General features: G+C 32.9%; 1 protein-coding gene across 2 annotated transcripts in view; it reads right to left on the reverse strand.

Annotated features, from left to right (window-relative positions):
• Positions 1-19,264, reverse strand: part of MCPH1 (microcephalin 1) — a 332,832-nt gene that overhangs the window by 266,585 nt on the left and 46,983 nt on the right. The window contains exons 7-8 of one of the 2 annotated variants that reach the window (XM_051975985.1): positions 17,680-17,760; positions 13,389-14,558 (exon numbers count right to left, since the gene is read on the reverse strand). In XM_051975985.1, the coding sequence (XP_051831945.1) occupies positions 13,389-14,558; positions 17,680-17,760 (1,251 nt within the window). The remainder of the gene's footprint in view (positions 1-13,388; positions 14,559-17,679; positions 17,761-19,264) is intronic. The other variant, XM_051975986.1, reaches the window with a different exon arrangement.

Raw genomic sequence — 19,264 nt, forward strand, 5'->3', positions numbered from 1 at the left:
GAAACAGGAGATAAACTAATCAAAATTGTATAAGAATTGATCTATCTTTTTTACACAAAGATTCTTGAGAACTTACAATGTGAAGATATATTACTATTGAAAACTGTGCAATTTCTAATTTTGTGACATCAAATTCTAAGGCAAAAGTCTTCTCCAGATGAAACTCCAAGAAAGAAAGGAATTTATTTGTTAAATTGGTAATTACTTTCGGGAAATAGATGAACTTAAATTTTATAGTTATTAAGATGTCCAATTTGAGGAATATCACATTGGTCGGCAGCATCTTAAAAAAGAAAAGATAACATTTAAAACAATTTAATTATGAACATCATCATCATCTGACCTTATGACTGCTCAGTTCTCTTCTCATTCTCAAATTCTATGATTCTGATTATAGCCCAAACCTCTTTAGTATTTTGTAAAAAGAATGCTGTTAAAGTCTATATTTATAGGGCAGTTATAGTTATTTTTTTTAATTCAAAGTAAGAAAAAAATTATTTAAAATACCATTATTTCTAAGTACAGCTACAGCTTCATAGGATTTACTTTACCATCACTTCCATTCCAGGCAGGTGCTCTGCTACTCCTTACTTCTTCCTATCAATCTCTAGTCAGAGTCCTGATACACTAGGTCAATCCTGTCTAAGGAGAATGATCATGTAGTAGAGCTCATTCCACATGATTAATATACTTCTTTCCCATCACACTTGTGAATCATTGTGAATGACTGTGAATCATTTGTTGCCATGATTCAAACCTGATCTTCACCCATCAACCTTTCTTTCTTATTCCCAAGGACCTCAATTTAAATCACATCCTCTAACATCCCAATATAAAATGCCCAAAATAAAATTGTGTACTCTGGAATACTGCTCTATAGCTAACAAAACAAACAAAAATCCAATCCCAAACTCAAAAAAAAACTAAATGTCAACTTAAATCTCTTCTTTCTTGCACTTAGAATTGGTTCCTTCCTAATAACAGTTTCCTCGGCTAGCTTGCCTAACACTGGTTACACTTTTACTCATACCTCTTGACTACCTGGTCACTGGGAGGATGTTGGACTACTCCTTTGCTTCCCACTGCACTTCCAGGTTCTCCCTGTCTCTAATCATTCATTAACTTCTCTTTGAGGTTCATTAAATCTATATTTATTATTCAATCAAAATCCTTGTACCTGTTATTTACAGATTTCCAGGACTTTTCCCTTTTCCCCAATGAATTCTGTGTCTGACTCCCAGACTCTCTCTTCCCTCAATATTACAGGATTTAAGCATACATACAATACCCTAATCTCCCAATTCCTCAATTTACTCACTTCTCATGACTTCCACCAAAGCTACCCACAGAGATAATCATTGCTGTCACCCACAAATATTCCACATCCATGTTTGTGATCTCTGAAATTCTTGATCAGTCAATTGTCATTTTACCTCTCTTTCTGCCTTGCAAATCTTATGCCGTATTCTGTCTTCAATATGACCATCAATCCCTCCACTCACAGTGTCTTTCCAGAACATGACTCATATGATGGCTATATCCTTTCTTTACTCATCTTGACCTTTGGTGAACTGATTCAACTTTACACTATAATTTTCCTTCTAGTGCTTTGTCCCTTTTTCCCAAATCTGGTCCTCAGCTTTGGATTGTTCCTACTATTGGGGCCTTCATTCCTACTTAGGAGTTACTCAACAAAGATAGAGGAAAATCATGAGATTGTGCTAACTGGGTCAACTACAAGTTTATGTTACATAATCTCAACTGGGCCTTCACTATAGTAAGGAAATCCTTTTCCATCTCCTTATCTGATTCCCTATGGCTCTCACCAAAGTTTTTTTTTTTTTTTTTAACCTTTTAATATCTCCTCCCAAAGCTCCCTCTCACCCCACCCTATCAACTAAGAATCTTTTCTCATATTTCACTTTAAAAAAATTGAGCTCAATTCCCAGAGAACTATTCTTTCTCCCTTCTTCCTTATCTCACATCACTAAGATACCTTCTGCCCCAACTTCTCCTTCACCAATTTCACACGAAAAGATGGTTCTTCTAGTCAAGACAAAACCTTCCACACATACAGACTGCCTCTTCTATCATCCCTACTCTTACTAATCTTTCATTGCTCCCTCCCTACTAGTTGCTTCCTTACTTCCTACAAACATGCTCATTTCTCCTCCATCCTCAAAAAAACCTTCATTATTCTGCTCATTCCCACTATCTATCATCCTACACACCTCTTCTCTCTTATGGCTAAACGCCCAAACAGGGACATTTCCAACAGAAACTCTTGACTTGGACCTCTTTATTTAGTATTCTCTCTCATATTACTTACGATCTCTTAATTAACATATTGAATTATCTTTTCTCAATCTTCAACCCTTTTTTATAACAAGCATTTATTAAAAACTTAAAGACCAGACCCTGTGCTAAACACTTTACAAATACTATCTCATAACATTTACAAATGTAGTAATTGGGAGGTAGTTCTATTATTATCTTCATTTTCTAGTTGAGGAAACCAAGGCCATAGTGTTTAAATTACTTAGCCTAAGCCATACAACTATTAAATATCTGAGGCTGGATTTGACCTCAGAAGGTCTTTGTGACTGAGTTCAGAGTTCTATCCACTGTGTCATCTTTGACACTATTGAGACCTTTCTTATTAATATTATCTTCCCTCTAGGTTTACATGGTACTATTCTCTTGCTTTTCTACTGGACCTTCATTTCTTCTGATGAGATTTGCTGATTTTTTCAGCCTCCAAGATGTCCATTGTGATGACCGTGTATTTAAAATTAGCCAGAGTCAAGAATTCAGGTTAAGGGAAAAATCTTCAATCTTTATTGAAGTGAAGAGGTGAAGATGGATTGCGATAGCAATATGGACAGACAGGAAGCCAGCTAGCAGAGGGGGATTGGAGATGAAGAGCCGTCCCAATAGCAATGTGAGCAGCTGTGTCAAGAAACCAGCCAGCAGTCTCTCTTTGTCCTTCCCTTTCCACTCCCCTGCCTCCACCCACCAAAATCGTCATTTCCTATACAACACATCAGGACTTGCACAAAGAGTGGGTGGGGCCATTCTTTTCCCCAAGCATATATATTAATAGAGTATGGTCCAATTACTATTTAGCCTCACGTGCTTGGGACCTCAGTGCATCAATTCAAGTCTCAGCCCATTACAATCCATGATCCTATGTGGATGACTCTCAGATTTATCTTTCTAAGCCTACTTTCTCTACTGATCTCTTGTTTTGAATCTCCAGATGTTTATTGGTTCATGTTCCAAACAGAATTCATTATCTTCCCCCTAAAACTTTCCCTTTACAATTTAGATGTTATCCATGGCTCCTTATTGTCTCTAACTCCTATATCAAATCAGGTGTAAAGTCCCATTTTGCCATTCTTTATATCTCTGAGCATTTGGCACCATGCCTGCCACGTGGCAGTGTTGAATAAATTTCTATTGACTGACAGTATGTCTTGTTTCTTAGTCAACATCTCCAGTTACTAAAAGAAACAGCAAATCAATGATTTGCAGAGAAAATACTACATGTCACATCCCATTATTAGTTTAAGAAAAATACCATAGGACATTGGAAAGGGGCCTGGATTTTGAGTCAGAGGGTCTGGGTATTCTAAGTAAACTTGAGCAAATCCTTTAACATCTCTAGGTCTTACTTTATGGATTTTAGAATAATGCTTTGGCCTACTTAGCTGCTAAGGTACCTTTCCATATTATTTTCATTAAAAAAAATTTTATGTGAGAAACCAGTTTCTAAACTCTGGCCAATAACTGGATGACTTATGCACACCAATATTCTGCACAAGAATGACATACAATAAACAGCAGATGAATGTGCACCTATCTTTTGGAAGCAGTATAAGTCAGCCAATAATATTTTTATTTGGATTCTGATCTCTAGCATTCCAATTTCTTTACAAAGCATGAAGAAGTGTGGCTGAAATGAGTTGCCTTTCAACTAATTTATCAAGTTCAGTAAACTGTCTCACATCTTTGATACAAATCCTAACAGAAATATCTGGCGTTTCCAACCTCAGATTCTCTTGACTTTCTCTAGGTGGCTCACTCTTTTTTTGGTAGCTTCTGACATCTCTGTTCTATATGTTCATGTTTGATATTCTACTTCATTGTCTAAGTACTTCTCTACACACTGCATTATTATCATGTTTCCTGAATTCTTTCAGCATCCTGCTGAAAATAAATATAATAAAGGATTATATTAGCCTTGAAACTTATACCTCTTCAACAGTCAAAATCCCTGGGCTCCTCTCTTCCACTGATTGAAGAGGAAGAAGGATGGACAATAGAGAGTTCCTGCTATATCCTTCATTTAAAGAAGGTGGACAGGACAACTCTTTTATAATCTTCTACCTCACTACAATGCTTTAGACTTCACCATACCATTGAGGCCCTTCAAACTCTTCAATCTCATTCACCTTCTTGTTACATGTTATTTTTCCTCTTTGACTGTGCGCGCTAAGAGAAGACCTTTTGTTTATTTTTTGTTATCTTCTGCAATTAGCACAGTGCTGGCATATAGTAGATCATTAACAAATGTTTAATGACTGACTCCCAATTTTGACCTCAGCCTAATGGCTAACATTTTGTTTTATCACCATGCTTAGCTGTCTCATCTAGGAATCTTTTCCTACCTAAGCTGGATTCTGGTAAGGCTGACATCCAATGAAAGAACATTAATTTTCTGTGAAGCACAGTACAGAAAATCAAGTTATTATCGATTCACGTCCTTGATGAAAACTTGAATGTCCGTAAACAGAATATGTCTCATGTGGGCAACTTCTGGAGGCAACTGATAAAAAACTGTACTCTGTATGACATGTTAGTATCCTGATCTTTAGAGTCTCAGTTGCTCTTACAGCAAACAAAGTGAATAATTTGTATCCTCACAGACCCATCAGATTTTTGGACAGGCAAAATAGTTTCCAAGGAGATCATGTTCATTATCAATACCAAAAAGGTAGGCTTTCTCCTAAACTATTCTTCAGGATAAGTCACTTGATAGACCTGCCTATATAATCACTGGAACAGGCCTGATAATATTTCTTAGAACAAAGAGCAATATGTCAAAAGTCCCATGAGAATACAGCTACTAAAATCATCACTTACCAGCTAATTCCTCTCCTGAGTCAGTTTCCAATCCAAAAACTCCTTCAACAAATACAGGAAACAAACTTAGTACTACCATCAAAACAACTCTCTCCAAAATTACTAGTGAGCTCTTGGTTGCTAAATCCAATGGTCTTTTCTCAATTCTCATTTTCTTTGACCTATCTGCAGTCTTTGACATTATCGATATGTGTGTGTCTCCTCAACTGACAATCTCTTGTTTCTAGAGGGTTTGGGGTCATCAGTATTTCCTGATTCTCTTCCTGTGAAAATGACCAGTGCTCTTTCTTTGCTGGAACCTCCTTTACATTAAGTCTTCTAATCATTCCCTCCCTCCACTATTTCACTTGATGATCTCACTAGCTCCAATGGATTTAATTATCACCTCTAGATGCCCATTAGGTAGCTTAAACTCATTATGTCTAAGACAGAACTCATCATTTTGTCCCCTAAACTCTTTTTCCCTCTCCCTCCTGTGTCACTGCTGAGGACACATGCTCATAGATCCCAGGGTTGCATCAGGGGCTATTCTGGATTCTTGTCTCTCATGCCTACCCCGATATTCAAATTTTTGTCAAGGCCTGTCAATTTCCCCTTTGCAACATCTCTCCAAAATTCCCCTCTTTTTTCCAATGACAGTGCCATTGCTCTAATGCAAATCCTTATCATTGCATGTCTGGATTACTGCAGTAGCCTACCGGTAAAGGAAGATGCTATCTGTCTCCAGAGAGAGAGAATGGATAAATAGGAGTATACATAGCACACATACATATGCACATATACACACATACATATATGTGTATCGAATGGTGGCCTTCTTTAGCTGGGATGGGGAAGGAAGGAGATGGTTCAGAACTTAAAATGTAGCAAAATATAAAATAAAGTAAAAAAAAAAATAACTACTAGATCTGCCCACCTCAAGTCTCTCCTCACTCCAAGTCATTAAAGTGATTTTCCTAAAATTCAGATACAATTCCCCTACAACTATAGAAATATCCTCTTGCCTCCAACAATGAATACAAAATACTCTGGTAATTAGAGCCCTTCATAACTGTCCTCCACTCCTACTTGCTCAGTGGTCTTATCTCTTACTCCCTAATGTGATTCTTCAGTGCAGTGACACTGGCTTCCTGGTTGTTCCACAAAGAAGACAGTCCTTATCTCTTGACTCAGGCATTTTCTCAGACTATCTCTCCCATCTGAAACACTCCCTTCCTTGGTTCCTACTGCTGATCTCCCTGCTCCTACTATTAATCTCTCTGTTTTTTTCTAAGTCCCAACTAAAATCCTACCTTCTAAAAGACACCTTCCTCAACCCTTCTTAATTCTAGCCATCTCTTTTCTCTATTAATTATCTCTTATTTATCCTGTATATAGCTTGCTTTGGATGTATTTGTTACATATTATTTCTAGATGGCAAGTTCTTTTAGGTTACACATTGTCTTTTGCCTCTTTTTGAATCTCCATTACTTAGCAGTGCCTGGTACATAGACTAATAATAAATGTTAAACAATTGATTACCCTACTCCATTACAAACCCCATAACTTTATGCAACTAATGGTGCCAGAAATCCCACTCTTCAATGGAAATGTAATACTTACCTTTCTAACCTCAAATATTAAGCTATGGTAGATATTTGTTCATAAATATCCTTTATGGAGTGAACTGAAGTACTCTTTGATGAGAGAGTTCTCACTCTGCATTTTGCTATAAATGCCTTCTCACTGATTTCTGACTTCTTAGAAGCAGTGAAGCCATACAGAGGCATTGCTAATATTTTACCTAAATTAATAAACAAGCATTTACTAAATAACTACTATGTGCCAGACATTAAGCACTGGGACACAAAAATAAAAATAAGACACTGTATAAAATCATTGTAGAGTTATATTTTGATAGCTGATTGGGGTTCAAAGTTGTGAAATTGGCTCCAAGTTTTATAAGCTTTGAAGAATTCACCTGTAACACCAAGTGAAAATCCCATTTAAGAAACCTCCATTAGTTATCTCTGCTTGTGTAAACTCCAGTTTTGCTTTCTCTGATATAACCATACACAAAAAACTCACATCTCCACTAAAGAAATAGTTATTACTTAAATACACATAACCTTTAGCTTACAAGGAAATATTTTTAATATATTCCTTCAGAAACTCATCCTATTAATTAGTTTTGCCCCCAAGGTCACTGAAGCAGCCTTTTTTTAGTATTGGGCTTGGAGAAAGAGAACCTGTGTTGAAATTCTGGCTTTGCCCCACTTATTATCTTTGACCAAGTTAATCTTCTTTGTTGGACCCCTATCTCTTCACCTATAAAATTAGAGACTTGGATTAAAGATTTCTGAGGTCCCTTCCATATTTACACTTATTATTTTATATAAGCCTACATGCCAATAGATAATTCTATATGCAAGCCCATAATCAATCAAAAGGTCAAAAAAAGCCTAAAACTATAATCATTCAAAATCAGGGAACAGAAAAAAATTACTTTGTCACTCTCCCAATATTATCCCTAATACAACCTATTAAAGACTATAAAATAAGCACAATGGACAATCAGCCCTAATTGCCTCTGGTCACAGATGTGGTACTATACATTAGTTTTTACTTATAATCTCAAAAAACAATTTTCACCCCCACTAACCACCATCAAAATTGTTCTGATATATTGGAGTGTAGAAGTAAAATATGCTTAGCTATATGTGAATTAGAAGAAATTATGAGATAAAACAGATGAATTTGATTTCATTCAAATGAATATAGTCTCATTGATTTGGAAGTGTATTTCAAAATGCATACTGAAACTCATTCATAATTGCCTCTTTTATACACCTCTTATGCATGTTCTCTCTTTCTCTTTTGGAGCAATTGGGATTAAGTGACTTGCCCAGGGTCACAGAGCAAGGAAGTGTTAAATGTCACATTTGAATTCAGGTCCTCCTGACTCCAAGACTTGTGCTATAGCCACTGAGCCATCCAGCACCCTATCTTGTCCATATCCTCAAAAAATATTTTGAGAAAAAAAATTCAATAAAAATCTGCTCAACAAAATTTGGAACTATTCCCAAAAGGCTATAAAACTGGGCATGCCCTTTGATCCAGCAGTGTCTGTACTGGGTCTTTTATCTATTACATAACTCTACCTCAAAGAGATCATAAAAAAGGAAAAAGGACCAACATGTGCAAAAATGTTTGTAGCAGCTCTTTTTTTGTAGTAGCAAAGAATTGGATATTGAGTAGATGCCCATCAATTGGAGAATGGCTAAAGAAATTATGGTATATGAATGTAATGAAATATTATTGTTTTACAAGAAATGATGAGCAGACTAAATTCAGAAAAGCCTGGAAAGAAGTTACATGAATTGATGCTGAATGAGGTGAGCAGAATAAGAACATTAACAGCAAATTTTCACCTTTTTGCTTTTTTTCTCATTTTTTCTTCCTTTTTGTCTGATTTTTCTTGTACAATATGACAAATTTGAAAATATAATCTATATCAGATTGTTTGCTGTCTTGAGGAGGAGGAAGGTAAGAGGAAAAAAATTTTGATCACAAAATCTTACAAAATGAATGTTGAAGACTATCTCTACATGTATTTGGAACAATAAAATACTATTGACAAAAATACTAGTGGGTTAAAAAAATAAAATTTTAATAAACCTTTAGGTTTTTTTTTTTTGAAGATTTAATTGCCTGATGTATACTCCTTATATCATACTGTCCCATGCCCTCCAAATTCTCACGTAAAAAATCTGCTCATCAGAAAACAAAACATTTAGAATAAGAAGTAAAGAAAAATTGAAGGGAAAAAGTTGTTATAACTGTCATATATCCAAAATCCATAAGGAATTTATACAAAACTACAAGAATGAGCCATTCCTTAACAGGTAAATGGGCAAATGTTTAATATTTAAGGTCAAGTACTTCTCAGAAAACAAACAAACAAAAATTATCACTATTCATATAAAAAATTTTTTTACCTCTAATAGTGAGGTAAATGCCTTTTGCTTTTGATGTTGTTGCTTTTTTAACTGCTACAGCTACTGCTGCTGCTACATCCAGCAAAGATAATATGAACAGTAACAGACAACAAAATTAAATATTGAAGTTATGGAAAAACAGGGATACAAGTAGAACAATGAATTACTCCAATTTCAATCTTTTTGAGAAAACACCATGAAATTATTCAAGAAAAACCACAGAAATGTTCATAGCCTTTGCCCTTACAATTTCTCTTCTATTATTAACCCTAAAGATAGAATTTAAAAAAAAAAAAACTATTCATAGAAACATATCCTAGCAGCACCATTTGTAAAATCACACACACATATCCCAAATTAAAAGGTGACCAAAAATTAGGGAATTATCAAACAAATTATGATCTATAAATGTAAGAGATCACATAATCATCAGATTAAGACTGGACATGAACTGAGAGTTATCCAGTCCACTACCTTCACTTTGTACATAAAGACACCAAGGCCCAATTTGCCTGCAGTTAGAAAGGGAATAAATTAATTAGACTTACTGATTCCAAACACTAATTTTTGCACAGTAGTGATACTACTTCTCTGTAATACCACTGTACTATAAAAAATGACAAATACATAGAAACATAGAAGTACTTATGTGAAATGATATTGAATGAAGAAATAATTAATAAATAACATTTGTGTATATATTGCCTTTTGAAGTTTAGAAGATGCTTCATAGTTTATCTCATTTGGCTCTTATTTTATTATTATTATTTTATTAAAATTATTATTTTTAAAAGTCACAATAACACCTAACTATAACTACAAATATTCATGGTAACAGCAATAAATCTTTAATACATATAAAAGTTCAAAAAGAATCCCTGCAACAAATAAGTGGATTTTATTATAAACGTGGGAAGCTAACAAACACCTCAAAAAGAAATCAAATGGAATTGTAGGGTTACAGATACAATAGTTTACAATTACTTTCTTTATTGTTCTTTTTTTGCTTCTTGCCCTATACAATGAATTGGTCAATTAACTTTTAAAACAACTTTAAAAAACTGAAAATTAAGATATTGCATAGGGTTTTGATTTCACTCCTATTCCTGAATCATTGCCTGAGATCTCAAGATGTAGAGCTGAAAGGGACATTAGAGGTAATTTACTCTAATTCCTTCTTAATTTAGTTTTAATTCCTTCCTTCTCTAGATGGGGGAATTGAGACCCAGAGTGAGTAAATGATTTGTCCGCTGGCCACATAATTAGTAAATATTTAAGGTGGTATGTTAGCTAAGTCTTTTATCCATTACATGTTTCTCAAATACTTGTTCTCTTGTCCTATCACCTCTTATGCCTTGCCAAATCTCACCCTGTATTACTCCATCCCTCCTATTGAATTATTCCATTCCTCCTATTCATTTGCTGCTCCTCTATCAATTTTGCTGGATCATTATATCTATCCTGAACCTTCATGATAGGTATATAAATTTCATGGCTGTCCTGGATTTCTTCTCTTCATTTCACAGATCTCCAAAGGGCCCATACACAGATTTCATTAGGACCATGAACTTGAAAAATTTAGACCTATATTTTCACATACTTTTGAAATTGAGCCTTCTCTTTTCAATTGAATTTTAAAAATTATTCTAATAATTCAGCTTTATTGGATTGTCAAAGGTATATACAACACAAAACCAATATTAAGCCTGTGTCTATACTGGTAACTTCATTAGCTCCTATGCATGTTATCTCTTTGCAAATGATAATTATATACAGATATGTAACACCATTTTTTCAAATGCCTGTATATCACTAAGACTACAGATAGTGTTACTATAGGTTTAAGAACTCAGATAGAATGTTGGGAGAAGATGCAGTTGAGAAATGACCATGTAGGGAGTCAGAAGGTATGTATGCTTATCTTTTCTTCTTCAAGATCTAAAGTCCACTGAGAAAATTACTTAAGGTGAATCATCTCTCTGTGAGAAGAAAAGGGAGTGCTTATCTATCATTCACAAGGATTGAATATCTATATGATAAAGAGAGGAAGTATCTTAAAAATATTTTTACAAAGATCCTGTGAGGATCTAACAGTACAATGCATTTGGGAAAGATTATATCCTGTGTTTACTGAAGAAAAAAACAGAAAGAAAGCACTAATCCTTAAAAAAAAAAAAAAAATCCTTTAATCATTATCCAGAGTAAGATGAATGATTTGAGAATGGATTTCTAGAGAACTGGAGTCAACTACTGTTATTTTGAGTGTTTGAGGCTACTGGTCATTGGTCAAAGGCAAAAAATATTGTAAACAGTTTTTATAAGTACACATACACATATATACATTTATTTTTCTTCTCACTTGTTAACTGATTAAGACATTAAAATTTAAATATAAAAAAGTAATAGGAAAGAGGTCTGTATTTTTTAACTTATCTAATTACTATTTAATTAACTGGAATGGGGGCTTCAACTGATCAGTTAAACACCGAGAAGAGACTGCAGATGTATTAACAGGAAATAAATTATCTAATATGCTACTGGACTGATAGAGAACTCAGGATTAGTAAATTAAATAAATAGCAATGATAGGCAGAGGCTTAGGAATCTACTAGGGAATGCCAAACCTAGATACTTACATACCTGCTATATGTGGGGATCATACAGGGCTTTCCTTCTTCTCCTACCTGTTATATACATACATATGTGTGTACACACACACACACACACACACACACACACACACACATTTTTCTAATGCACTGGTCTGATTATGATACTTAGTTATTCAATCAAATATAGTATATCCCTATAGGATCAAATATAAACTCTTCCCAACCTTGCTCAATCTATTTCTAGCCACATTACACATTACTTCCCTTCATGTATTCTACATTCCAACCATATTTATATTCTCTTGAATATGAAACTCTACCTTTCTATTCTATGCCTTTGCAATAGATATCACTCATAGCTAGAGCAAATTTGTTAATTTATTAAGCACTTACTATGTGGCAATCACTATGCTAAGTAGGGGAAAAAAATAAAACCAAAGGCAGTCATTGGCCTCAAACAACTGACATTATTTTCACTTTGATAAATAAACATGATAAGATAGTTTAGTAATTTTGTCAGATTTTAACCTAAATTGTGGGCAGGGATTGGAGTAAAGATTTCTTGAATTCCAATTTGATTTACACCGATACCAATGAAACAATGCAATTTTGTTTTCCATTTCTTCTTCCCAATACCTATTATAGTTTTAAATAATAGATGACAAAGATTCTAATTAGATAACTAATAAAGAGAAATAACAAAAAATGTACTTTAAAATAATATATTTAAACCTAAAGTCACTCTATGTCAAATCTATTAAAAGAAACTTCACACAGATGCACAAATTGTTCCATAATGGAATTGCATTATAATGAATACAGCTCAAAGTAACATCAAAACATCTGTCTTTCACTTTAAAATCACTAATAAGATTATCATGATCTATGAATGCCTTCTAATATATAAATTTAAGAGTCTACATATTATCATAGAAAGTATAATGGATTCAGCTTCTAAAGGCATGGATTCAAATCCTACCTCTATTGACTATTTAAAATTAACTTCCTGCAAGTTCATTTACTTACCTATAAAAGGAGGAAGTTGGCTTAGGCGATATATAAGAACCCTTCCAGCTCTGAAAACTAGAAGCTTCAAGTTCCAGTTTTCAAGAACATGAGCATAATAAGGTTGTCAAAATAATTGGTTACAGTTACTTCTTTTCCCCTTCTAGAATCAAAGGATTATGCTTTGATTTTTCTCATCTAAACATAATTACTCAAGTTTCCTCTTTGTTTCCAATTAATCTATAGTTTTAAGTGTTCCCTTTCAAAAGTGCTAGGTGTATGGTGATTTTCCATTACGCTGAATGACTATTACACAGAAAAATACTGATGAAAACAGTAATATTGAATTATTCATTGCAGAGGATAACATAACAAAAATTTAAAAAACTATATCACTAACTTCAATATGGGCTTAGAATTATATTCAAACACAAAGGATTTAACTCATATTCCTAGAAATTCTAAATAAAAAAAATAACTAAAAATCATTTGAATCAATTCTGACTTGAGATCAATTTGTGTTGCTATTTTATTATTTAGGAGTAGTTTCTGAAAGTTAAGACCTTAAAAGTGCAATGAATATAACATACATCTTATTTATTATATATCCTATAACAAAGGTATTTGAGGGGAAAAGAAGTTCACATACTTTGAATACATCTGGAGGGATTTTCCATTTCTTTCACTGATATCTTCAGAGCCGCATCACTTTTGAAAATGAAGTTATGATCTTGTTTTTCTTTTTCACAAGAATTCAACATTTCAGAGTTAATATTTTCTCTCTTTTGTACGTTCATGGGAATAATCAATTCTTTCTTACTGATGAGGTGTTCTTTAGCATCTCCTTCCAAAGCAACTAAATTATCATAAGGTTCTGTTTCCATACATTCACTCATAAGAACCGATTCATCAATAGTATACAGACATTTATTTCCATCTATGGTTATATTTCCTCCTCTTTTCTGAGAATCAATCTCATTACAACATTCTACGGTTTCTTTCACATCAGGTATTTCACTGTATGAACTGCAATTCAAGTTTACATTTCTTTCACAATTTGGAAGTTTCTTGAGCCTGTTGTCTTCCACTAAATTATCACTTGCTAGAATCAGTTCCATTTTTTTGCTAACGCTGGGAAAATCAGTATTTTCTAATATGCTTTTTTTTTTATTCTTATAGACTCTTTTTTGGTACTTCAAATGTGGAGGGCTTTGTAATTTCTGTTTAAATTCAAAAGTACAATTTCTTGAATTCCCTTCTTTCAAATTAGTGGGTGAAAAATAATCATCATATATTGCTTCTTTGCTGGCTGGTGATATCTTTACAGGGCTGGTCATCAACTCTAAAAAATTTTCAGTCTTATCTAGGTGCAATTTGCGACTGGTATATCTTTTTTTCCTTGATTTGACTTTTGAAGGAAAATTTAAGTGCATTAAACTTCTCAATTGTTTTTCTGAAGAATTTGTCGGACCTGGACTTTTCCCAAACTGTTTTTTTCCTACAGCTAAAGAAGGGGACAGATAATCATTAAATATTTCCTTAGATATTTCTTCAAATTGTATTTTTTCAGGAGTGAGCATTTCAGTCACCAAAGTGCTTTGGAAATTCCTTTTTTCTACAGGAAGGTTACTCTTAGATTGTTGGGGAGTTACTCTATCAAAGAGACTACTGGATGCAGTTTTTGATATAGGTGAAGAAAGACATGCATCAGCTTTAGCTTTTTGAATGCATTTTTCTGATTCCACTTTATGTTTCCTGTTCTCAGAGTTTCTCCAAATATCATCAAAAGAAGTATTTAAAACATCAGAAATGGATTCATCTGTAAGATATCGATAAACCATTCAGATTAGTGAAAAAATAATGCCAAGACTAAAAAAAGGTTTCAATGTTAGTTTTAGGATATGGCTGTTCATATTACCAATAAACCCTAGGTTATATAGGAACTATATAGGAAGACATAGAAAAATTTCATTTAAAATAATTAGAAAAAGCATAAAATACTTGGGAATCTCATTACCAATACATACCCCAAAACTATATGAATACAACTATGAAAAGCTGCTAGGAAAAAATAAAGATAAACCTAAATAATTAGAAAAATATTAATTGTTCATGAGTAGACAGAACAATATAAGTGATAATACTTTCATTAAATATTAATTATAAAGTATTAAGTAATTAATTTATTCACTACCATACTGATTAAATTACCAAAAAATTACATTGTAAAACCAGAAAAAACAATAATGAAATTCAGATGGAAAAACAAAAGGTCAAGAATCTCACAGGAAAAAATGTTAAAAAAATTGAGAAGGAATGGGGCCTAGTAGTATTAGATCTCAAACTGTATTTCAAGGAAGCAATCACCAAAACAATTTGGTATTGGTTAAAAAATAAAGAGGCTGACAACTGGAAAAAATTAGGTATACCATAAAGTAAAGAAAAATAACCTAATTACCTGGTATTTAATAATTCCAAAGAACCCAGATATTAAGGTATGAATTCACTATTTTGACAGTGATTTGCAGACATTAGATTTAGATCAACACTTCACACCATATACCAAAATACATTAATAATTTTTATATACCTTTTGTCTCAGCTATATCATGATTATTAGATCTATGTCCCAAGGATATTAAAGGGGAAAAGGAACTATACATCTTTTTGACACATCAAAGAACTGAAAACTAAGAAGATAGCCATCAATAGGAAATAGCTTAAATTATGGTAAATAAATATAATAGAACAGTAGTGTAGTGTAAAAAACAAAGGGATAGTTTCAGACAAAACTAATGAGATTTGCATGAAGTGATATGGAATGAAGACATGCGTAAGGAAGAATTAGAAGAATAATTTTGTATTATAATTTTTTGTATTGTAACAATAATGTAAAAACAAATAATTCCTAAAGTCTTAAGAACTAAACATAATAATTATAAGTGCTAATATTTACTAGGTATCACTAGATATAAGACTTTGGCCAAGTCACTTCCTTTAAGGCCACCAGTAAATTGGGAGTACTATTCATTATCTATATAAAGGTTTGTGTAAGGAAAAGTTTCTCTGACCTGAAAGCACAATGTTATTTATATACAGTATTATACACTGTGAGTCTATTCCTAAGACATGTCTTTAGCCATTACTTGCTCAAGAACATAAAAATATTCCTTATTCCATATCAAAATAAGTTAAATTTTCCTGCCTGGTTTTTAAGACCTTTTATAATATCCTAACTACTTTTACTCTAACCAGGCAGGTCTCTCCATCCTCCTTCAGACACTATATTCTGGGTATGTAGTCCAGTGGTACTTGGGTTCAAATACCACTTCCAAGACTTATGTGTTAACTATGTAACTATGGCAAAGTCACAACTTCTGTTGACTTCCTTACTCTTAGAATAGAAAAATAATACTGATACCATTTTCCTCATACAATTGTAATAATGTCATAGCATAAGTAAAGTATAAACCTTAGGAAGCTACATAAACACCAGGTATTATTATCCCAAACTTCTTGACTTTTCTTATGCTATTCTACTTAATTGTACTGTACTTTTTCATTTTTGCCTAACCAAACTACCTATTGGTCAAAGTAATAGTTCAAGTTTGTTCAAGTTCTGCCATTGCATTGAGGAAGCCTTCCCTGAATACTTCAAACCACATCAATATCTATTGTCTTGTATTTCTATTACTTTCAGACTCAGTTTCAGATTAAGTATCTTTGAATTTGTTTTGCTTCTATTCACTTTTTAAATTTTTTGCTAATTAAGGTCTATTGATACTTTTATTACATTCTCTGAAACTGGGCACAAAGTAGTCCCTTATGTTTGTCAATAACTGAGATAACTAATATTCCCCTTTAAGAAGAGGATCATAGGATCATAGATTGAAAGGATGGGTCTTAACACGAACTCTTTTCAAATTAATTAAATTTCCTAAAGGAGATAAGCTACACAAAATCATTTTTCTCTATTAAAATAACTGGCAAGATTCCCTGTTTTTAACTTGATTTGCTGAACAACTGTTCATTTTTCATAAAACCACAGCCTAAGTTATATTCCAGATATTAAAGGTAAAAGGACAGCAATTAAAATCTAATTTTGCTTGATAAATTGGGTTCAGGCAGAAAGAACAGATTTTGTTTAGATCCTTGTTCTGCACAATCTCAGTTTGATCAAATGTATTTATTTTGTTCCTAACTTAAAAGAAAATACATTTTTTATTTCTTTGTAAGAATTCTAAATCAGTTTTTCTCTGAATTGACTTTAATACCAAAAAAATTTTTTAAATCTTAATTTATTACATAATCTTAGCATTTCAAGAGGCAATGAGTAAATTACACTTAATGGACACAGCTGTATGCACAGAAACAGATCGTGTTCTGTTGAGATAGCTTAAAATTCTGTTACCACTAGTGAAAAACCTTTAATCTATAATCTGGCTCTTCCATGAGGAGGAAAAAAATAAGGAAAAATCCTAATTGGTCATCTTGTTTCTACTGTCTTTTCATTAATCCACACACTTTAATAATAACTGAAGATCTTTGTTTTGTTGGTCCTTTGCAATAACAAGTTCTATATATTCATTAAACATCATGCAAAACAATTTGTCATTAGGTCTTCTATGCCTCTTATGATCATACTGTTTAAACTATACACAGAATAGTTTACATAAGACCACAAGAAGAAAAAAACTGGTATGGTGCCAGAAAACAAACTCCTCGGGGAGAGGGGGGAGGGAAGGAACACAACCAGAATGAAAAAGGAAGGTTTACCTCAAGTGCTTTCTCATGACTGAGTTTCATTAGGATTCTTACATTATAACATTTAAATAGAATAATAACAATATTTTGACAATTTTATCTTATATGACCAACTGATTCAAAGATGATATGAACTTGAAATTAAAAGAAATACAGATTTTAAAATAATTGTTTACCTGAATGTGAAGTGTTAAGTGATGTATTCAAACATGTTCCAGATGAAGATGGGTCTGAATTAAGAGCAAGCATTTGAGAAACTAAAAAAATAAGATAAAGATTTTTTAAGTATGACAAATAAATTCTACTGAGACATTATTATTTTGTCTACTAAATTTATATTCAATGCCAAAGTTCTACCACTTAACTACTATTAACAATGAATACTTGTGTAGGTATTTCATTGTATATATGTACTGAATATTTTCTATAAATCATATATACTGTTACCCACATCAATTTATTCCTTGCATTTAAAATTCCAAAGTTACCACCAAACAAGTACAAAATGCTAACATCTTACCCAAATCTATTCCAGACAACTCAGCACTAAATATTTCTGTGACCATAAAAAATTATTTATATTTCAATAAAGCGTAAAATCATAAAATCTTGAGTTGGAAGAGACCTTAAAAAGTTATCCTTCCCATCTGCAGGCAGAATCTCAAACAAATAAATTAAACCCATTCAAAACAATATGCTAATTTGATTTGCCTTATTATATCCATGGGCTGGCACTAAAAGTAGTTCTCTTTTTAAAATACTGAAGGAATCGGGAACATTAGTCAGGATATTAGTATACTAACTAAAATGCAATGATGTGTGTCTTCAAAGACAAGAGAGAAGGCAAAATAAGGGCATATTAAAGATTCCAAAGATGATTCTACTCACTAAGAGGTAATAAGAAAAATAAGAATATACAAGGCAGGAAAACTAAGGATTCTAATTTCAAATATCCTAATTTGTAATATCTCATATTTATCATAGAATGAGAGATTATAGAAAAGTTCATAGGATAAGGAAGTGTTGGAAGAAATTTTGGGGTCAATTTTAGTCAACTCCCTGAAATATCAAATGAAGAGACCAAAGGTCTGAGAGGTTAAGAATACCTCAAAGTTATAGATAGCCAAGTAAGCAAGGCTGGAATTTGAATCAAGGTGCTCTCTTCTCCTAATCTAGTTCTTTTCATAAAACAATGCTTTTAGTAGTCAGTGTTGTAAACAAATCCAGACATGAATTTCTATTAATATTTTGAACCTTGATTGCTACATGAAGGTTTTCTCTCACTGATGACACATACCATACTGACCAGAGGATCTCCTCTTTCAGGGGATCTGAAATATACTTGGAATATACTTGTTACAAATAGGAAACACTTAATATATTAAAAGAAAACTCTAACTTACAAATCCATGTGTGTAACCATAGTTCAAAAGGATTAATTGCTGGCTTCTAGAAATATCATTTTTCTTATACAGCATCTCTAAATTATTAACTACCTAGAGGCATGAAAGGGAGATAGGAAACATAAAGTAGTCTCAAGGGAAAATAATCAGGATTAAAATATCTATGATTGTATATAATTTAAAAGGGAACTATGATTTCGTTTTTATGAGCTAGGTGGAAAAAGATCTATTGCACTGAGGTATATCCATAAAAGGGAAATATTGATTTCTTAATTGTCACATCCTTTTCTCAATCCTTATCCTTAATGACCCTTCTGCTTTGATACTGCTGATCTCCTTCTTTTTGATACTTCTTCTC

The sequence above is a fragment of the Antechinus flavipes genome, chromosome 2 (genome assembly GCF_016432865.1).
Source record: "Antechinus flavipes isolate AdamAnt ecotype Samford, QLD, Australia chromosome 2, AdamAnt_v2, whole genome shotgun sequence".
Taxonomy (NCBI): domain Eukaryota; kingdom Metazoa; phylum Chordata; class Mammalia; order Dasyuromorphia; family Dasyuridae; genus Antechinus; species Antechinus flavipes.